The sequence below is a fragment of the Megascapheus bottae genome, chromosome 17 (assembly GCF_031878675.1).
Source record: "Megascapheus bottae isolate mThoBot1 chromosome 17, mThoBot2.hap1, whole genome shotgun sequence".
Classification (NCBI taxonomy): Eukaryota; Metazoa; Chordata; class Mammalia; order Rodentia; family Geomyidae; genus Megascapheus; species Megascapheus bottae.
In genome coordinates this window covers 245,812-268,236 of record NC_143525.1, presented here as the reverse complement: position 1 = coordinate 268,236, position 22,425 = coordinate 245,812, and the positions used below count along the sequence as shown (strand labels likewise).

Genomic DNA, 22,425 nt, shown 5'->3' with positions numbered 1-22,425 from the left:
AAGAAGGTTTTGTACATGAAACAAGAGTTGAGCTGCATTTTGGTGGAAATACAGGAATTAGCTAGATTATGGCCAAGTGGGGGAAGATGGAGGAAAGTTGGAGAAAGTTTTAGAGGAAAGAATCAGTCCCAGTGAAAACATAGAAGAATGGAATAACAGGAAGGGCACTGAAATAGGAAGAACAGGGAAGGAGGAGAGTCCAGTGGCTATGGAGGAGCAGACCTTAAAGGCCTTTTGTGCTTGGTGTGGCCCTGAATAATGTATGAAATACATACAATTTACCAGGTCTTGAGGTAAGAGCTCACATGCTTTGCTAACTTAATCCTCACAATTTCCCCATGGGAAAGACATTGTTATTATTCTTATTTTATAGATGAGAAAACAAAATCTGCAGATTAGGAATAATACAAATAAAACACAACTCAAAGTGCCTAAACTGCCAAAGCATCGTATTGTAGATTTAGAGAAAGGATATCTAATTAGAGGCACTGAAAACTATAAAGATTGAGTCAGGGAAAATGAGGCTTAGTAAAATAATCCTTATACTTGTACCTCATACATTTTGAAAACACATTTGTAAAAACTGATAGAATAAAGTTTTTTTTGTCAACATTTACTTCTGGCAAAACCTGGCCCATAGAAAGTAAACTGTGAAATAAAATGTTCAGAATGGGAGAAGGAAGCTTGTAAACCATACACACAAAAGCTAATTGACAAATCAAATTTTCACTGTATCATTCAGAAATGTTCATTCTAACAAAAATAATTTCCATAATACACAAATAGATGCTTAAAATTTAGAAACCATTTAATTGTGTTCTATATAACATTGAATATGGATTGAAACTAGCTTAAGGGTGTTTACTCTGGAAGAATACAAATTTTGCATATATTTCTACATATTGTTAGTATTTTTGATAAAGACATTTGAATTCATGAACAATACACTGGTTACATATCTTGGGGCTAAAACTTTCCTTACTTGACTTCTCTGATCTCAGAGGGAGGCAGAGGTCATTTTAGAGGGCAAGAACAGGTGTGGGCAGGATTCAGCTGCAGGTATTTGAGAAGACTCATAGGAGGCCAGGAGTTTCAACACATGAGGGGGGCTGGGAGTGTGGCCTATTGGTAGAGTGCTTGCCTAGCATGCACAAAGCCCTGGGTTCAATTCATCAGTGCCACATACACAGAAGTTGAAAGTGGTGTGGCAGCTTAAGTGGTAGAGTGCTAGCCTTTAAGAAAGCTCAAGGTCAGTGCCCAGGCCCTGAGTTTAAGCCCTAGCACTGGCAAAAATAAAAATAAAAAAAGAAAGCTTCATAAAAGCTCATAGTTGTAAGCCAGACACGATGGCTCACGCCTGTAATTCTGGCTACTCAGGAGGCTGAGATCTGAGGATCAAGGTTCAAAGCCAGCCTGGGGACAAAAGGACCTGAGACTCTTATCTCCAATTAACCACAGGAAAATGGGAAGTGGGGCTTGGCTCAAGGGTAGGGGGGTTATCCTTGAGCTGAAGAGCTCAGGGAGAGCGCCCAGGCTAAGTTCAAGCCCCATGACCCCCCCCCCCACAAAAAAGCTTGTATTTGTAAATGAGAGCCATCAGTTTGGACCATTGTTTTCCACTGGTGCCCACATCTCTCTCTAATCTTAGTGTTTGCTAGAGATCAATGACTTTACCTGAGGATGAGGGTGAGCAAGTCCTTTCAAAATAATAAATGACAGCTGAGCTGTTAAGAACACACCATTCCCAAATTTTCCACATCAAGATGGGATAATAACTTCTCAAGGGGCATGTGAGATGTTGAGTTTTGTGATGTAGTCATGTGTTACCATAACATTCAGTCCTCATTTCTCTTGGATATTTCACCTATAGGAGATTATTTTAAAATCTCCTATAAGTATCCTAAGTATTGTTAAGATTGTTAAGAAGTTTATAGGCTGTATACTTAATGTATTATCATTAATTCAGATGTGAAAATTTGAAAAAAATAGCAAGCCAAAGCCATTAGTTTCTTGTAGTACTTTAATATTGCTTAAAAAGAAACATTTCATTCTATGTTCAAGTTGATTAACTTGCATATAGCATTTATTTTGATTTTATATTTGAATGTTTATGAAGAATGTTAACCCCAAATGTAATGTACAAACTGGACTGAAATATAAGGCAAACGTCTTTGGATAAGCTATGTGCATAGAATATAATGCCTTTAGAAGATATTTGCTAGTTTATATTTTGTTTTAAGAGACTGGTCTGGATGCTTACTGTGCAAGACTCTGGCGAGGTGCTAGGTAGATGGATGCAAAAAGGGCACAATCTTATTCTTGAGGAAATGACAGACTTGTAGGGCTTTTCAAGATACCCTATAATAAGTGAGCTAGCAGTGATTTCTAGTGGAAAGCATAGCAAATGCTTTTTGCATTGAGTGTTAGTTTAGTCGTCTTTGCAAAAGCTTCTTTCTTTTCATAATAAGCGGCCTCATTCACAAACACAGGGTATACAGTACAGTTTCCACCCAGTGGAATTATCTTTCCATCAATAGTCACAAACACAGGATCTCCAGGGTGCAACGGTTTCCAGTCTTGATCCTCTCGGGAGACAATTAAGATAAGTTATATTTGATTTTATTCTCACTCAATAATTTTCTGTCAGATTGCACAAAACTAACATATAACAATGGCTCCCCATATTACAATAATGTGTTATCTGGAAGGTTTTACACCAGTGGTTTGGCTTTTTTTTGGCCAGTTGTGGGGCTTGAACTCAGGGTCTGAGCACTGTCCTTGGACATTTCTCAAGGCTAGAGCTCTACCACTTGAGCCACAGCACCACTTCCAGCTTTTTTTCTATGTATGTGGTACCAAGGAATTGAACCTGGGTCTTCGTGCATGCTAGGCAAGCACTCTACCACTAGGCCAAACTCCCGGCCTCCTGGTTTGGCTTTTTTAGCCTCTGAACACCAATGCTGTAAGAGCATTGGACCTCTTAGAACAATTGTTCTCCAACTTGGGTGTGCATGCAAATCATCTGGCAGATTGATTTCATAGGTCAGGAATAGTGCCTGAGATTTTATATTCCTAGCATTCCCAAAAGCACCAGCCTCAGCCTCACCTGAGAATTTGTTAACAAAGCACAATTACAGTTCCCACTGCTGATGTACTAAATATAGTTCTTGATGTGAATAATCTGTCAGCAATTCATGTGCTGAATGGGAACATATAATAAGAATCGCATCACAGTGATTTTTCTCAATCATAACACCCATGATTACTTGAGATATCAATATGCCTAAACACGGGTTAGAGGGTGGGGTGCAATCTCATCATTTAGAATTGAAAGAAAGCTAGGACCTGGTGGTTCACATGTGCAATCCTGGCTACTAAGGAGGCTGAGATCTGAGGATCAAAGTTCAAAGCCAGGACAAACAAAAAAAAGTCTTTGAGACTCTTATCCAATTAACTACAGAATAACACTGGAAGTGGAGCTGTGACTCAGTGGTGGAGTGCCCAGGTTTGAATGGAGAAAGCTCAGGGACAGTGCTCAGGCTCAGCCCCAGTACACACAGAAAAAAAAAAGAATTATTTGGTTTTTGGATAATTTAATAGTATTAGTTTTAATTTACTGATTTAAATAAAATTGAAATTTAGTGCATTTTAAAATAAAAATTTTAAGATACTGTATGGATTTCTTTATTGATTTATCTGTGCTCACTTTCATTTCTTTTAAAAATGTATCAAAAATTTGCATTCAACAAAATCCCCTCGTGTGTGTGTGTGTAGTCCTATATGTATAATGTAAAGTTGTATAACTTATAAGCATGCAATCAGTATAAACAATTAAGCTGGATGTGGAGGCACATATCTGTAAAATCCTGCCTCTCTAGGAGGCAGAAGTGAAGGATCCTGAGTTTGAGACCAGCCTTGGCATTGTTAGTGAGATTCTATCTTTAAAACAAGGCAAAACAATGTACCTAGGCTCAAGTGGTAGAGAGCTTGCCTAGTATGTGCAAGGCCCTGCGTTCTATTTCCAGTACTGTAGGAAAAACAAAACACCTAAAACACAATTTCATAAAGATCTGTTAAAAAAGATACATAAATTCATTTCATGTTACTCATTTATATTTCACTTTTAATTTTTTCCCCCTGGTCCTGGGGCTTGAACTCAGGGCCTAGGCACTGCCCCTGAACCTCTTTGTACTCAAGGCTACTGCTCTACCACTTGAGTCACAACGCCACTTCTGACTTTTTCTAAGTAATTCATTGGAGACAATAATCTCACAAACATTTCTGCCCAGGTGGGGCTTTGCACACCTTGATCCTCAGATCTCAGCCTCCTGAGTAGCTAGGATTACAGATGTGAGCCACAGGTGCCTGGCTATTTTTGATTTTAAAGCAGCAGCAAATATTACCTGCAGATTGGGATGGATAAGGGCAGTGATTTCTCCATTTTCATTCCTGGGATAATCAACTTTGTCCATTATTTTATATACCTCAAGAGAACATGGAGGAAATTCCTTTCCTAGGAAAAATATGTATTAATAGCAACTTTAAAAATATCCTAGAGCGGGATGCTGAAGGTTCATGTTTCTGATCCTAACTACCCAGGAGGCTGAGATATGAGGATTGCAGTTTGAAGCCAGTCTGGGTAAGGAAGTACATGAGACTCATATCTCCAATCAAAAAAAAAAAGCCAGAAAGGAAAGCCTGTGGTTCAAGTGGTAAAGCTCTAGCCTTGAGCAAAAGAAAGCTCAGGGACAGTGCTCAGGCCCTGGGTTCAAGTCCCAGACCAGCACACACACACACACACACACACACACACATTCTTCTCCTAGAAAGGGAAGTTGATTCTTTAGGGAAGAACAGCAACAAAAGCACGAAGATAGTTATAAGGAGAATATATTAGGATTAGTTAAATATGTTCATAAACAAATTGAAAGATGTTCTGGGATTATTCCATTTAGAACCCTTTCTGAAATGAACTGATGAGCAATATAGAAAACAGGTTTTGGAAAAGCCAGTGTGGGAACAAAGTGCCAAGATTGTGAGTCAGGACTTCTGGACTTCATTCTCTTGTCTGTGTATCTTTAGAAATTCTAGTGGCTTGTTTTCATTTCTTTTTTTTTCTTTTTTCTTTTTTTTTTTTGCCAGTCCTGGGCTTGAGCTCAGGGCCTGAGCACTGTCCTTGGATTTTTCTCAAGGCTAGAGCTCTACCACTTGAGCCTCAGCACCACTTCTGGCTTTTTCTAAGCATGTGGTACCAAGGAACCGAACCCGGATCTTCGTGCATGCTAGGCAAGCACTCTACCAGTAGGCCAAGCTCCCGGCCCCACTTGTTTTCATTTCTTGTCAGGTGAAGTTTTAGGTTCACCTCTCTCAGAAGCTCTTCCATGACTGCCAGTCATGGACGCCAGAGTCACTGGTTTCCAACCAGTGGTTCCGTGTATTAACCTAGTATACTAGGCATTTGGCTGGTTCGTGAACAGCGCAGGACACAGTACTGTCCAGTAGTTGAATTCAACTTACAAAAACATGGCAAATATCCAGCTCATGTACTGGACTGGCTTTGCTAATTTCTGATTGCCTCGCTCATGGATTTAGGGTGAGCTGTCAGGCAACTAAAAGTCGGGCTATGAGATGGCTTTACTCATTTGTCTGGCCTTTGGTAGGCTATCAGTTTGAGCTGCATGGTGATGGCTAGATGTATGTTTTCCATTGTAAGACCTTGCTTGAGTGAATTGACCAAAATAATAATAAGGTTTGGGAGAGGAGCACAAGAGCAAGCCACAAGGTGAAAGTCTTTTGCAAGCTTCTGTGGCACAAAAGTCAGATTCAAGGGATAGAGAAGAATTGCTGTTTTTGCAAAGACTGAAAATGGGGTATTTTTGAATTAGCACTACTAATATCTGTGGTGGGGTACTATGGACTGTGATGGGCTTGTGGCCTTCTGGGGGTGTGTGTCATTTCTTAGCTTATCACTGTGGCTCCACACTATTTGAGGATGTGTGTGTGGTGACCGTGCCAATCTTGGTTCCAATGTGCAGGATAGAACCTGTCCCCAGACACAGAACTTGTCATGACTTCGTACAAAAGTCTGCCAACCACAGACGCTCCTGGGCTCACAGGAGGCTGCATATCCCCGGGACTGACATTATTTACTCATGCCACCATGTCCAGTTTAGTAGTGTTATTTTAAAACAAATTGATATTCTATATTCTGTGGCCTGCAATTTGTTTTCTTTTAATTAGAATGTGTATTGAATATTATTTCATATTAAGTTAAATTTTAACATTCAATGGGCATTTGGGTAGTTTCCATTGTTTGACTGTTATGAATGTAGTTGTGATAACCACTCAGTGTACACTGTGCTTGTATTTCTGAGATGTGAAACTCCTGTGTAACACTTATGCATTTTAACCATTAGATACTCTAAAATTGACCTGTAATGGGTCTTCACTCATTTATTTATTTTTCTCTGGGAGGTAATGAGAGTAACTTACCATTGGATTTTAACATTTTCCTAGTCTAACAAAGAAAAATATCTCATTTTAATTGACATGCCTCTGGTTATTTACAATGTCGAACATCTTTTTTTATGTTTAGTGGACATTATTATTTCCTAGTCTTTTTGTGCTTTTTAAGATGACAAGTCAAATGAAAACTGACTTGACGTAGGGTAGCTGCTTTTCTTGAATGTGTCTGTTGTCACTGAAGAAGTTTTGAAGTAGTTAAGATAGAGGAAGAGAAGAGGAGGAGAATGTAGCTATGAATATAATGTGTTTCCTATGCAATTATGAAGAGTGAGTGAAGGGGTTGGTAGGGGAAGGATGTAGTGACATTGATCAAGATATAGTAACTGCTTTGTTAAATGGCAACTACTTGGTACAACTACTTAAAGACAATTAAAAAGTGAAAAAGGAAATGCCTTGTGTGGCACATAAGAAGCATTAAAATCTAGGATTGGTGACATATATCTCTAATCTCAGCTCTTGGGAGACTGAGGCAGAAGAATCATAAGTTTGAGGCTAGCATAGGTTTACATCGTGGCATCCTGTTTCAAAAACGAATCTGAGATTCTGAGCTGGGCGTGGTAGCTCACCCCCATAGTCCTAGCTACTTAGGAAGCTGAAATTTGAGGATCTTGGTTCAAAGCCAGCCCAGACACAAAAGTCTGTGAGACTCTTATCTCTAATTAACCACCTGAAATCTGGAAGTGGTGCTGTGGCTCAAGGGGTAGGGTGGTAGCTTTGAGCTGAAGAGCTCAGAGACAGTGCCCAGGCCGAGTTCAAGCCCCACAACCAACAAAAAACCCCAACTAATCTAAGATTCTGAAAATGACAAATTTGTATCCAGATTTCAATTTTGATTGCAGTGTTTAATAAGTTGCACATGCACGCACGCACACACACACACACACACACATACATTCTTATGGCCAACTGATGTACAAATATACAACCAAGTAAATCAGTCTCATCCACCACCTACCTTCATTAAAATTGTGTATAAAATCAAGAGCATGTTTAATAATTTTTCTCATTTGATCCAAAATATCAGCTCTTAGAACACCTTGCGGCTGGGGACCAACTTCTATACCTAGGCACAGAAGGTGACATTATGAAGTATTAGAACATTCTGTAACGTTAAGCATTTTAATATATAAATTCCATTGTTAAACACTTTTTAAAAGGTAAACCATTTAGCTGGGGGCTGGCTGTTCACAACTGTAACCTTAGTTACTTAGGAAGCTGAGATCTGAGGATTGGGGTTCAAAGCCAGCCCAGGCAGAAAAATTTCCATGAGACTATTATGCCCAATTAACCACTCAAAAACCTGAAGCAGAGCTGTGGCTCAAAATGGAAGAGCACTAGCTTTGAGCAAAAGAGTTCAGAGCAGAGATAGCACCCAAACACAGTTCAAGCCTCACAACCAGCAACAAAAAAGGTAAAAATTTAGCATTACAGAAAATACTTGATATATACTGTTAGGCAATAAAAGAACATTTACATGTTCAAGTTACACAAATAGTAAATAAAGAGTAGGAGAGAATGTAGAAAAAGCACAGAGCTATGTTCAAATGGGAAGAATGCAGGGTCACTTTAATCTCCTTCAACAGTGTCACAATATTAAAACTTCATAAAATAGTAATAGAGGTAAACAAAGGGTGAGAAAGTTAATAGGTATCCACAAAGACAATTGACCTAGTTTGACAGGAGGAAGGATATCTACATAGCCTTAGAAATCTAGCATGACTGAACCACAGGTTCAGTTACTATGACAACTTAAGTGACACTGAAGTGATATTTTTTTGCCTGAAAAGAGAATACAACTAATTTAATTAAAAGGTAGTTGTTTAATCTATCGCCAATAAAACTGGTCTGTATTATCAAATCTATTTCCAATGGTTGTTATACATCCTTACATGTGCAAAAATATTCTTTCTCTAAACCAATTGTCCAATCCCTTTTCTATTAAAGTCTCCCATAAAGTCGGTCCTCTAATCATTACTTTCTCCATTTTTTTGGTGACTACATGGGCGCTTGAACTCGGTGCATGGGTGTTATCTCTGAGCTTTTTATTCAAGGCTGGCAGTCAACCCCATGAGTCACAGCTCTACTTCCAGCTTTTTAATTGGAAACAAGAGTCTCATGAGCTTTTTCTGCCTGAGCAGGCTTTGAACCACAGTCTTCAAATCTTAGCCTTGTGAGTAGCTAGAATTGTAGTCATGAGTCACTGGCAACTAGCACTGTCTCCATGTTTCCAAACTATTCATCAAGGATAATATCCTCCACTCTCATTCTCTTATGCCTTTCCTATATTTGTTCACAAAAATTACTGTGTTTTCTCTTGTCTTGATCTTTAAAATTGTGTTTAGCTTCCTTGTGCATATGGACATTTACTTAAGTATATGGTATCATACATGTCGGTAAAGTATGTATTTGTGCTAAGGTGATGTGTAAACTGTGTTCTTCTGGGTGAAGCACCCAGCCTCTCCCTACCAGTTCATAGCTTCTTGCTTTCTACCTAGGGCTGACCAAATCATACCTCAGTCTTCTCCAAAAACAAGAATTTGTAGAATACTTTTGGCTGCAGATAATTTAAAATGGCTTAAACAATCATGTAAATATATTTTGTGTATGTGTAAATGCATTTGTATAAATGTATTTTATTTTACATCATGTGTAAACATACAAAATGTGTTCATGACTATGTCTATATGTATATTATAGAACATGTGGTTTGCCTATTTCAAATTCCCTCCTCATTTCTTCTTTTTAACAGAACCATACTTTTGGGTAGGTATCCAGTCTTCAAGGCACATGAATTCTATTCAGCTCAAGACTAAATATTGAATAGTTCAAGTTAATAATAGTAATTCTAACCCTTTGGTGATTGAAGAATGAATGTATGGCCCAGTTATGCCCAAGGTGGCGGGTGAAAGAGCTGAGGGTAGTTCTTCAATGTCTCCTTTATTTTATTCTATCTTGTCATACTATTGTATGATGCTTAGAACTGTAGTGGACATCACATGTCACAGAACCACTAAAGACCTACCAAAAGTGGTAGGTCAAAAAGATAAAAGAAACCTAGTTCTTGTGCTGTTGTTGAGGTAATGGGTAAAATGAAGTGTCCTACACATTCTGGTTTTTTTGTTTTTGTTTTTGTTTTTTGGTCATGGGCTTGAACTCTAGCCCTGGGTGCTGTCCCTGAGCTCCTCAACTCAAAGCTAGTACTTTACTACTTGAGCCACAGCACCACTTCCAGTTTTCTGGTGGTTAATTAGAGGTAAGAGTCACATGGACTTTCATGCCCAGGCTTACTCTGAACCATGATCCTCAGATCTCAGCCTCCTGAATAGCTAGAATTACAGGTGTGAGCCACTGGCACCAGGCTTGTCCTATATGTTCTTGTCTCTGAAGGAGTGAGAGCTATGGTATGGCCATCTCCCCCCCCCCTTTTTTTTGGCCAGTCCTGGGCTTGAGCTCAGGGCCTGAGCACTGTCCTTAGATTTTCTCAAGGCTAGAGCTCTACCACTTGAGCCTCAGCACCATTTCTGCCTTTTTTTTTTCTATGTATGTGGTACCGAGGAATTGAACCCGGGTCTTCGTTCATGCTAGGCAAGTACTCTACCAGTAGGCCAAACTCCCGGCCCATGGCCACTCCTTTTTTGAGAGTGAGAAACTATCATCTTATATGTGTGGATGCTTTAGTAAGATGAAAAGGTTATTGAAGTTTTACATTCTGTGAGTATAGAATAATTGGTTAAGTTGGTCATATTTTCTAAGCTAAAAATTATCTTTAAAATAAGATCTTGTAATGTTGTAAATGTTTGTGTAGAGTGGCATAGGTAAGAGTGGAGGGAAGAGGCCGGAGGAGGCCGAGGTGGAGGAGGAGGGGATTCGGCGGGAGGATGGGTTTAGTCTCCATTTTGCGCAAATTGAAAGTGCACCCGACCAGGAGGTGCGAAGCCTTCTCCTGGGCTTGGATAATGCAGGCAAGACTACGCTGCTTCAGCAGCTTGCATCTGAAGACATCAGCCACATCACACCCACCCAGGGTTTCAATATCAAAAGTGTACAATCACAGGGTTTTAAACTGAATGTATGGGACATTGGTGGACAAAGGAAAATCAGACCATACTGGAGGAACTATTTTGAAAATACCGATATGCTTATATATGTAATTGACAGTGCAGACAGAAAAAGATTTGAAGAGACAGGTCAGGAACTAGCTGAATTACTGGAGGAGGAAAAGCTGAGTTGTGTGCCAGTGCCCATCTTTGCTAACAAGCAGGATCTGCTCATGGCTGCCCAGCCTCTGAAATTGCAGAGGGCCTGATCTGCACACCATCCGAGACTGAGTCTGGCGGATCTAGTCCTGCTCTGCGCTCACTGGGGAAGGTGTTCAGGATGGCATGAACTGGGTGTCATGGTCATTAGTGCCTGGGCTGGCTTTGAACCTCAATCCTCTGATCTCAGGCTCCTAAGCAGCTAGGAGTTGTAGTAGCAATCTTAAGTATGGTATAGTCTAAAGACAATTAACTCCTGAATGTGTATCAGGAATTGAGTGAACCTTGAGAGCTTGTTTGGAGGTTCTAGCAGGGGAGCACAGCTACTCATATACCCTTGACCGAAAACCAGTCCTCCTCTATTGGGGATGGTTGTCCTCTTTGACTGAGCATGCAGCTTCGGTAGGGATACACATGGAGTGGGAGGAAGGGCACACCCACCTAGCCATCCAGATCAGCCGAATCAACCCTGGTGATCAATGGGGTGACAAATACGGCAGGCAGATCTCCCAAATGACTATAGTACCAGTGACCTGGTTATTTGTTGTCTCATTAGATACTAACTTCTTCAAAGGAAAACTATGTTCTTCATCACTACATCCTTAGTATCACAATAAGGTACCTCGGTAGTGGAGTCAGAGGAGGGTCCACACAAGGTGGTATTCACTTAAGTCCTGGGAATGAATCTGTCAAATTAATCTGAATGACTGCACAGTAATATATGAACAAAGCAGGAAGCCACTGGAAGAAGTTGGGGAAATTAAGTACGGTTACAGCTTGCCTTGAGTTAATATGCTTTTTACCTGAGAGTCAAACATTACGATAAGCAAGATAAGCTATAATTTTTCTTGTGTGCGAGTATCAGGCTTGAAGTCAGGGTTCTTGTTCTCTCCCTTGGTGTTTTCTCTCATGGTAGGGGCATTACCAGTTAGAACCACACTTTCAGCCTGACATTTTTGCTGATTAATTGGGAGTCTGTCAGACTTTCTGCCTAGTCTGTCTTTGAACTGCTTCCTCAGATCTCAGCCACCTAAGATAGGTAGCTAGGATTACATGTGGGTCATTGGCATCTGGTACATGAATTGAAGTCCATGAGACTCATCTCCAATTAACCACGAGAAAACTGGAAGTGGCTCAAAGTGGTAGAGCACTAGCTTTGAGTGAACAACGCTCAAGGACAGCACCCAGGCCGTCAGATCAAACCCCACAAACAACAAAGAAAATTATTTTCTCAGAATTTCACCTAGAACAAACTTTATTCAGTTATGCCACTAGGAAATATGACTTACCAACAGGATGCTTGGCTATAGAACGAGTGGTTGCATATTTGAGGGAAGGATGTTCAATAAGATAAACATAGCAAGGTAATGGAGCCAAAGAAGTCTGAAAAAAAATTAAATGTTTCCTTATTATGTAACCACCATATGCTGCTACCATTAACAATGTCTTCAATATGTCTTACTTCACCAATTAATATTAGCCAGATAGCTTTTTGAAACATGCTGTGAAACCGATAGCTTTGAAAACATATGAACCAATTATATATAAAATCATATTATATATAGTTTTTTTTGAGCAAAATATACACTAAATAATTCTCCAGTACAATGGCTAAAGAATATGAAATAAATTTTCCTTCTGAATGGACAATGCTCAGGCCTTGAGTTCAAACCCCTGGACTGGCAAAAAAAAAATCTATAGCTGGGTGCTGATGGATTATGCCTGTAATCCTAGATACTAAGGAGGCTGAGATCTGAGGATCACGGTTCAAAACCAGCCCGGGCACGAAAATCTGTGAGACTCTTATCTCCAATTAACCGCTAGAAAAGTGGAAATGGCGCTGTGGCTCAAGGGGTAGGGTGCTAGCTTTGAGCTGATAGAGCTCAGGGACAGCACCCAGGCCCAGAGTTCAAGCCCCATGACCAACAAGGAAAAAAAAAACTCTGTTATTGAGATCAATCCATCATTTAAAATTTATTGAATAAGCCATGATTTGGTGGTTATTTGGATAGTTTTTTTTTTTATTTTGTGTGTATGTGTCATTGACATTTCAGTTTAGGGTCTTGAATTTGTTAGGCAGGCACCCCACAGGTTGAGATTCATTCTCTACCTCTCTTTGTTTTCATTATTACATGAATAACAAAGGGTTTCACCTTTGCCTGTCTAGCCTGGATTGTAATCCTCCTATTCATGTTTCCAATCTAGCCGGGATAGCGGGTGTACACATTGTTCCCAGCTTTTTATTGACTGAGATGAAGTTGTATGAAGTTTTGGTTCAGCCTAGTTTATAGACAGAAGACTATTTATTTGATTTGTTGTTCTTATTATTTTACTTATTTCCTTTGCATTTTTTTTCTGTCTGTCATCACTTCCTCTGTGGGCTAGAGGACCACACCCCATGTATCCATCTATCACATCTCAGATCTCTTGGGCCTTGCTTCCTGGTCTTTTTGTGGTTAGCCCACATCTTTAATTGACTTGAAAGTAAAGGTCTCAGGCTAACTTATAAATTTAAAAAATGGACATTACCTTAATATAATGAAACATCTGAATTAAAAAGTCATTCCTGGAATCCTCAAGAATAAGAGTACATCCCATGTTCGAAGTAGTGTTGTGAAGGTCAAAAATAATGTCATAGGAATCTTCACTATTTTTTGGACCAAATAAGTGATTTATTTCTTGAGCCCTTCTCATTTCATATGGTAAATCTTCAGAAACTTTTTTGCTATTTTAAACAGAAAGAAAAGATTAACAATGCCTGTGGCTAAGATAACAAAACTATACAATAAGTGGAGAGTATGCAAAGAACAAGTTGCTAAAGTTTTAATTTAAAAAATATGTGAGAGAAGGAAAAACGCATGTGAAACTATTTTCTAAATTTATTTATCATGTTGATACTGGAGCGTGAACTCAGGGCTTTAACTTCTTGGATAGTTTTTATGCTCAAGATTGGAATTCTACCACTTGAGCCACACATCCATTTCTAACCTTTTGTAGGTTATTTTGAGACGAGAGACTCAGATTCATCTGCCTGAGCTGACCTTGAACTTCAATTCTCAGCTTCTAGCCTTTTGAATAGTGAGGATTATAGGTATAAGTCACCAGTATCTAGCATATCTAAAACTTCCATAAATTAAATTTTATACTTTTGTCTCTAATTGATTCCATGTAACTGATATCATTTTGGCATGGTTACAAAATGGTAAATTCATGTATGTGGCATGTCACAGGTAGGACATTTAACATAATTTATAATTTTTACAGTCAATCAATTTTGTCTTTATGTCAAATAAACATACTCTGGTACACATTCTTGCTATAGAACCTTATCAGCATAAAAGTAAACCTTATTATAATAAAAGTAAATCTAAAACACATATTCTTTTACAGTTTTATGACCCAGGTTATAATAAAGAGAAGTTATGTTTTAAAGAATAGCAAAGATTTTATAATTTGACTTCAATCTCAAGCAAAAATTACCTATTAATTTGATCAACAGTTTCTTAGTAGTTATGGTAGACTGGTTATATTTGTGGGAAAATTCCACTAAATTCATCTTTCCTCTTTTCTGTTGCTAAATCTAGGGAATTAAACAGCCACAGTTAGGTGCTCACATCATTTTTTTTTTTTTGCCAGTCCTCGGCTTAGGCTCTGGGCCTATGCACTGTCCTTGTCAAGGCTAGAGCTCTACCACTTGAGCCACAGCACCATTTGTTTTTTTTTTTCTGTGTATATGGTACCGAGGAATTGAACCCAGGTCTTCGTGCATGCGAGGCAAGCACTCTACCACTAGGCCAAACTTGTGGTACTGAGGAATCAAGCCCACCATGTTAGGCAGGCACTCTACCACTAGGCCATGTTCCCAGCCCATTAATTTTTTTATTTATTGAGGTCTAGCATCTACTAGTGTTCAAAGGACAGGTTTACATATGAGGATCAGCAAAATTTTTCCTGTGTGAGGGTTAGTAAGTTAATGATTATCATTATGCTCTTAAATGGATTTATATTCACCTTTTCACTTCTGGTAATAATTAGGATATTTAAAAATGACTGTTCATCACAATGCTTTATATTTATTTTTGCTCATGACATTGTTATATCTTCATATGATTCTATCTCTTCTATGCCTTGGTTATTTTGCTTGTATTTTCAAGGGGTCTATGGTTTCTATCTTAGTATTTCCTCTCTGGAGTGCACTTGAGAAAGAGGAGCAACAATTCTGAATACAGAAAAAGCCTGTGTTACTGATGAAATCATGGAGCTACTGAACCAGTTCTGGTCTGTCTGCTATTGACTTCTTTGCAGTCAGACACAATTACTAGCGTGATATCTATCTGTTTGTCTGTCTTCATTGTAAAAGTTAATAGAAAAAGCCCATAAGGTCACCCCATAAATATTTACTTCTATAATAGTCTATCTCATTTGAGTAATGGCTCCATCTTCCACTAAGTTGCTCAGAGTCAAGTTTTAAAATTTTGAAAGACTATGACACTTTTCAGTTCCCATCTCCAGAGTTTAGGCATTATTGGAAGAGACCTAAGGAATGAGTCTAAAAGAACAGACAGGGATTAGATTCTGAAGGGAATCACTAAATTATTTACATATACTCTGTATAGAAATGTGTGTGCGTGTGTTCATGTGCGCACATGCGCTTCTTCTTCCTGTGCCTTGAACTCAGATGTCCTTGAAGTTTCTTGTTTGAGGCTAGTGCTGTACCACTTGAGCAATTTAGTGATTAATTGGAGATGAGAGTCTCATGGACTTTCCTGCTCAGGGTGGGTTCAAAGCAGGATCTTCACATCTTAGCCTCTTGATTAGCTAGGATTATTGGCACGAGCCATCAATAACAGGCTGGATAGGAAATTTTAAGGGAATTCCAGCAATGGAAAAGGACAAGTTGCATGTTAGAATGATGCTTGTGGCTATCATACAGAGGATGGCAGGAAGAATTGGAGTAAAATTGGAAACAGGGAAATCCTATCAGAGGCGTTTTAACTATCCACATCAAAGAAATAAAATAAAACAAGGTAGTGAAAAGAGAGAAGACCACTTCCATAAAATTTTTGTAAAGAATTCTTGCAAGAGCAGAGTGCTGGTAGCTCAGACCTCTAATCCTAGAAATTCAGGAAGCTGAGCTCTGAGGATGAAGACTCAAAGGTAGCCCTGGCAGGTAAACCTGTTAGACGGTTATCTCTAGTTAACTAGCAAAATAAGCCATGGGGAGAGGTGTGGCTGACTGAGAATCCAAGATCCCAAGTTCAAGCCTCAGTATCAGCACCAAAGAAAACCTCCCAAACAACAACAACAAAAAGAGTACCTGGGAGGACTTACTGATCCATGAAACATGAGGGCTGAGAAGATTCGAAGAGGATTTTTATAAGAGATTTGGTAGGTATTGGTGCTATCACTGAAGTAAGAATTACAGGAAAATTAGTGAATTTGGAAGAGGGCCAATATGAGAGATGAACTATTTTATTTATCCTCATTTTCATAGCTATTCTTTGAGAGAACTGCCTAGCCTATGAATAGAATTAAGAATAAGCTAGAATGTGATTTCAATTTAAAATGCTGCTATAACCTTCTATCTGGCAAATATCATGTAACCCTTTTACTAATTACAATAAAAAATGCAAAAAATGCTGCTATCATTGAAAGGCATGGCATTGGTTGGTTATAAGAAAACAACCCAGCCTATTCCAGAGTTATTCAGGAAGTTAATTTGTTGATTAAAAGTCATTCTTTACTGGCACTGTGGCTCATACCTGTAATCCTAGCTACCCAGGAGGCTGAGATCTAAGGATTATGGTTCAAAGCCATCCAGGCAGGAAAGTTCATGAGACTTTTATCTCCAATTAATTACCAAAAAGTCAGAAGTACAGCCATCCTTGACAAAAATGTCATGGACAGCATGCAAGTCCCGAGTGCAAGCCCGAGGATATGCGTGCACACACACACAGACACACACTCATTCTTATTTTATATTCCATATGTATATATGGAAAATACCAAAAAGGAGTGGGATAAACAGTAAAAAATAATATAAGTAACTAAAAAAGGGTCATTCTTCAAAAGTATTTACTTATAATATATGAGTTAGTTAATAGCTAACTTAGGCTAATAAACAGTAGTATGGATGTAATAATATATACTCATAAAGATATTGAATTTCTGAAATTAAAATTTCTACTAGTAAAATTATGATTTGACACACAAAGTTTGGCTACTGAACAATTTACTTGGAAAGCATATATCCCATAAACTGAATATATTTGTGCTAAACCTAAGGAATTCTGAAACTCCAACTAATGCTTATTGGAAAGTAAGTAAGTAGCAGTACAGTTAGTTGTTCTTGTGTCCTATGTTATAGCTAGTAACTTGTCAACCCCTTGAGCATAAAAATCATTTTATGCTTCCACAGTGTTCAACACAGAATAGATGTTTAATTTTTTTTAGGTAAATGAAAGAGGTGGTTAAAGGCTTATGCCATGACAGCTATTATGATATAAACAAAGGCAAAATAATTAGCAAGTACCAAAGCAGACTGTTATTATTATAACACTATCCACAGTATACTGTAAATCAGCTATAATTCGAATGCAGAAAGTTCAAAGGAAGTGTCTTTATCATTCATTATTCTCATCTTCAGCAATCCACAACTGAGGATAAACAGATCTACTCCTCTGGCCACAGAGCAGTCTAATGTTTTCTGGCAATGGATTCTTATTCACACTTTCATTTGACAAATGTTAATTTTAAAAATCACCCTTTTATTAACTAGAATTTTATGAATACCATAAACATACTTGTAAGAAATCAAGTTAGTAGTGAAGTTTTAAAAAAAAGCAAACATGCATATATATGAACAGAGTGGTCAAACACTAATTGAGGGCTAAGTATTATTAAATCTGTGTCTTGCAAGGTAGGATTTAAAATAACAGACGTCATTTATTCTCTTAATTTTTATGGAGTTCATTTAAAAACAAGAGTGTGAATAGCCAGGCACTTTAAAATGTTTGTTAAGGGACAAACAAATGACAGTTTTGTTAATTGTGTAACTCATAATGCAGGGTCAATAAAGAAAAAGTGATCTTATTTATTATAGTCATGATATTCATGAACATGGATATTTGTCATATACATATACAAACTCACTTTCAAAAACTACTACTTTTCCTATATGTATAGTCACACACAATACAAAACAAAATCTTACCCAAGATTTTCAAAGTCAAAAGCACGATTCAGGTCACAGTCAATATATCGGGTACACTTCTCCACTGCTCTTGGATTGGTAATAAAGGGTTTCACTTCCAACCCTGTCCTCTGAATTTCAGCGCCATTCTCTAGCCAGTGCTTAACAAGAAATACTCCTGTTAGTTCATTACCATGAGTTCCTCCAAAGATGGCGATCTTTTTAATGGGTTCTTCAGTGAAGTCATTAGAGGTCATTTTAACATGCAATTTTCTCTGATTTCTACAATTCAGAAGAGAGGAGGACAAATACTGCTTAATTTCCCAAGGAAAGTTTAGAAGCTTAAGTCTAAAGGAGACATTAGCCAAAGTGCAAAGTACAGACAGACTTCCCTTGAGTGGAAGATCTAAAAAAGTTTTCTGTTACAAGTTCTGAGCCCTCTTTATTATATAGACACTTCCTTCTGTAGTCCTGCCCTTTACCATATTTGGATTAAAATATGCAAAGAGCTGCAGCTGTTAACTTCTGACTCCCTCATATGGTCAGTAGATCTAAGTACAACCATCAAGACCTCCTACTAAAACAAAATGCTGTTTTCTCTTCAGCTAGAATGTAACCCAATGGAGCTTTCATGATTTTGTTTTGAAATAACAAGAACAATTTATACATTTCTCACCCCTCTCCTCCAAATTTGAAAAAGTTGCACATTAGTGTTTATATTTTCATTAACATTTAAGAAAATTTCTTTTCATGATGTGAGGGCATTTGAGTTTCATTTCCATCAAGAACAAAAGGTAGAAGTCCAGAGACAGGTGAACTGACACCTACAACTTAACTAGTGATTTCTGGGACTTAAAGCAGTTTATGAACACATGAATCCTTTTTGGTGTCACTCTTTCAACCTTCCAATCACTTTCCCTACTTCTCTTAGTTTTCTGGTATATATAATGGATTTGTGGCTGTATTCTCTCCCTCTTTCCCCCTTCATTTTTCTCCTTTGTCTCATCCTTCTCTTAGATGAAGCAATTTCTTGGTGTTGATTTTGTTCATCTGTGACCTACAGGCCCCTAGAAAAACTTGCTTGACAAAGAAATGAAGAGAAATAATATCAGAGATGAAGAAGAAAACATGACAAATTCAAGTAAAATTTAGGATATTATAAGAGAATATTTTACAAGCATCTATGGACATAAATTGGAGAGTCTGGCATTCTTAGAGAAAATAAATGTTCTCAAACTGTGCCTGGAAGACATAGACCAACTAAACAGACCACCAGAAGTAATGAAATTGAATTGGCAATAAAAGACCTGCTTTCTAAGAAAAGCTCAGGACCCAGTGACCTCACAGCCAAATTCTATGAGACCTTTAAAGGAGAACTAAAACCAATACTCCTCAGACTCTTCAATAAAATAGAAAGAGAGGGATCACTACCAAACTCATTCTATGAAGCTGGCATTACATTCATTTCCAAAGCAGAGAAGGACACATCAGGCAAAGAGAACTTTAGGCCTATCTTCTTGATGAACATCAATGTTAAACTTCTCAATGAAATACTGGCCAATGGAATCTGACAACTACTCAAGGAAATCACACACTGATGAAGTGGGATTTATTCCAGGGATACAAAAGGTTCAACATATGTAAATCAATAAATGTAATACAGCACATCAACAAAATCAAGAACAAGAACAACAGGATCACCTCATAGATTCAGGAAAAGCTTTTGACAATACCCTTTATGATAAAGGTTGTGGAGAAGCTAGGAATACATACAGCATTCCTCAAAATAATAAAGCCTACATATGACAAGACTACAACCAGAATTATACTTAATGGTGAAAAGTTAAAACCATTTCCCCTAAAATCAGGAATGAGACAAAGGCAAGAGAAAAACACTAAAGAGTATTCAAATAGGGAAGGAATAAGCAAAACAATCCCCTTTTATAGATGACACAAAGGACATTAAATAATCCTCCCTAGAGTGGATCCAAAACTCTGGCAAAGTAGCAGTGTATAAAAATCACCCCCCTCCAAAAAAATTGGTAGCTTTTCTGTATGACAACAAGAAGATCAAGACTGAAACCAGGAAAGCAACCTAATTTGCAACTGCCTCAAAAGAAATAAAATACCCAAGAATTAACTTAGGCAAAAATGTGAAAGACCTCTAAAGTGAAAAAAATTAATTTGAAATATCTTTTAATTTTTTTATGTGTATGTGTGAATTTATTTTCTAGTTCTTTGTTAATTTCCTTAGAAAATTATTCTCTGAAGGAAAACAAACTTAGTAACTTTTAATCCTAAAAATGTCGAGGGACATACTATACGTACTAGCCACACTACTTGAGTTTATTTAGATGGATTCATACATAGCCACAGGGACTCGTCACTGGAATGTGCTGCTCAAAAGGGGGGCTTATTAGGGAAGTTACCCAGAATACTAACAGGATTACATGCTTCTGAAGAAAGTCAGATTCTGAGCCAAATCTAACTTGATTTCATGCTCAGTTACCCAGAACGTCACATGTTCAAGTGCTGAAAATACTATTTATTGGTAATGCCAGTTTGTTAGGCAAAGTCCAACATGAGTAACTGATTACAATGAAGAGCAATTTAATTTATAATGTTCTTCTACATATATCAGCTCAATTTATTCACACATTCACCTTATTAGAATGGGTTAGGTATTAATAGTCTCATTGCAGGGATAAAGAAAAGACATGATGAAGTTTCCACAGCTACTTAAGAGAAAAACTAGGTCTGGGACCTATTTTTCTGATTAAGCCCCCCAGTGTTTTCACAAGAAAGCAGGTGTGCCTTTCTGTTATTTTTGGCCTTTCCTGAAGTTCTAATTTTGCCTTTTCAGAATTTACATAAATAATCACTCAGTGTGCTCAGGATATGGAAATAAAATAAATAATACAAATATAAAATATTGTCCTTTAAGAAATGTTTGACAAAAAGAAACCAAAATAAAATATAAATTTACACATTAAAATTACCAACCAAATACCTTTGACTTCTATATGCATTAGTGTACACTAAACACTATATAGTCACTGTAGAGATTATGAAAACACACATAACTATAGAAAGATGACAGTTTTGTTACCACATTGGCTTTAATTCACTATGGTAAATTATGAAACTGTTATGTTTTGTTTCTTTCTTGCTGATCTGCAGTTTTTTTTTTCTGTCTTTTGCTCTAGTCTTTCTAGAAGTTCTGCTTCAGTTATTTACTTGTAGCTGGCACAAATGACTTGCATTCTGAGGCTTGTTTTTTTTATAGAATTTTATCAGGCCAGCATTTAAAGTTTCTGAAACATGTCCAACTACATTTGAGTTAATGAATTACAGTAATCCCATCCTCCCCTTGTCCTTACCTTGTTTATTGTGGACAGTTTGTCTTCTGTGGAAGTATTCATTAGAAACAGAAAGAGAGCATTTCCTTAGAACTGAAGCAACAGAGGCTTTTCATACTTTTATACCAAGTTAACTTCCAAAAGACTTTTAACTCCTTGTTTCCCAAAATATACTCCAGGTTTGCACCATGCAAAACTGTATGATCTTATTTTTTTTCAAGCGTTCAGAAAACTGTAGTGTAAAAAACTCTCATCACTGTCCCATTACCATTTAACATTTTAAAATACTTAAGAGAAAATAATACTTAGGAGAATAAGTGCAATTACCTTTAGTTAGTTCTTTGTGGAGAAACGCTTTATTTAATAAAATACTATAACTTAAAACAAAATGGAGCACATTTTCATGTCATAGTTATGGACATTCAATAGACCAATACCAGAACATTTGTGGGAGACAGATTTCAATAATTAAATACTGTCATTGTTACCTTACTGGGGAAAGTAGAGAGACCAAGAGGAGGTCAGGGCTGTTGGGAAGGAAGCCTGGAACCAAAGAGTTTGGATCATCGCACGGTTCTGCTTCTTTCATGGATCATTTCTGCCACTCATGGGCTCCTGTCCCTCCTGAGCAGAGCTCTTGCCTTACTGATTGCTCTCTGCCTTGCATTGCTGTCGTTCACACGCAGGCCTCAGCTCTCCAGCCTCGTGGGGACTCTATACTTCACTCAGCCATATGATTTAAAAGTGCAGCCAAAACCAAGCAAGGTACGTATGCATTCCTTGTGAGGCTGGTGGTCTGTGCTGGGGGTCATTCTTTTCTAGGCCGGGTTGCCACTGGCATCCTAACAAACCTGTCTAGAACCTCAGAACTGGTGCTGGGAGAGGGAAACAGAGCCCCAGAGCTTCCCTGCCCCTGGCTGCTGCGTGGCCTCGGGACGCCAGAACAGCTCCCCTCCCTGTCTAGGTGGACCTCTAAGGAGGTAGAGCCAACCCTGTGCCTTGTACCTCACTGTGTGAGCAAGCAAATGGAGCCACTCTAAGATTGCGCTTCCTGGGGAGAGACTCCAGAGCCCTGCAGGCCGATCTCCCAGGC

At 38.2% G+C, this 22,425-nt stretch overlaps 1 protein-coding gene and 1 pseudogene across 6 annotated transcripts; one reads left to right on the top strand and one right to left on the bottom strand.

Annotated features, from left to right (window-relative positions):
• Nucleotides 1–824: 824 nt before the first annotated feature.
• On the bottom strand, nt 825–22,410 carry Aspa (aspartoacylase). Of its 6 annotated transcripts, none has more exons than XM_090349318.1 (8): nt 22,338–22,410; nt 21,354–21,564; nt 17,995–18,134; nt 13,311–13,506; nt 12,071–12,164; nt 7,481–7,588; nt 4,404–4,513; nt 825–2,583 (listed from the first exon to the last, which is right to left on the bottom strand). In XM_090349318.1, exons 2-8 carry the CDS (start codon nt 21,393–21,395, stop codon nt 2,386–2,388), a joined length of 888 nt encoding a protein of 295 aa, XP_090205444.1. In that variant the 5' UTR covers nt 21,396–21,564; nt 22,338–22,410; the 3' UTR covers nt 825–2,385. The 6 variants fall into 6 exon arrangements, with proteins under 6 accessions (XP_090205444.1, XP_090205441.1, XP_090205442.1 ...); XM_090349315.1 differs by having other exon boundaries at nt 17,995–18,255; nt 22,338–22,409; XM_090349316.1 differs by having other exon boundaries at nt 17,995–18,255; nt 21,354–21,379; nt 22,338–22,391.
• Nucleotides 10,404–10,979, top strand: LOC150050740 (ADP-ribosylation factor-like protein 3 pseudogene; annotated as a pseudogene).
• Nucleotides 22,411–22,425: the final 15 nt, after the last annotated feature.

Excerpts from the sequence above, each read along its gene's own strand:
- Aspa (XM_090349312.1), bottom strand. The coding sequence starts at position 21,921 with ATGAAAGAAGCAGAACCGTGCGATGATCCAAACTCTTTGGTTCCAGGC. Across the intron at positions 18,256-21,820 it reads TCTCTACTTTCCCCAGTAAG|AAATCAGAGAAAATTGCATG; the intron begins GTAACAATGACA and ends TCTGAATTGTAG. Across the intron at positions 7,589-12,070 it reads TATAGCCAAGCATCCTGTTG|GTATAGAAGTTGGTCCCCAG; the intron begins GTAAGTCATATT and ends TTCTGTGCCTAG.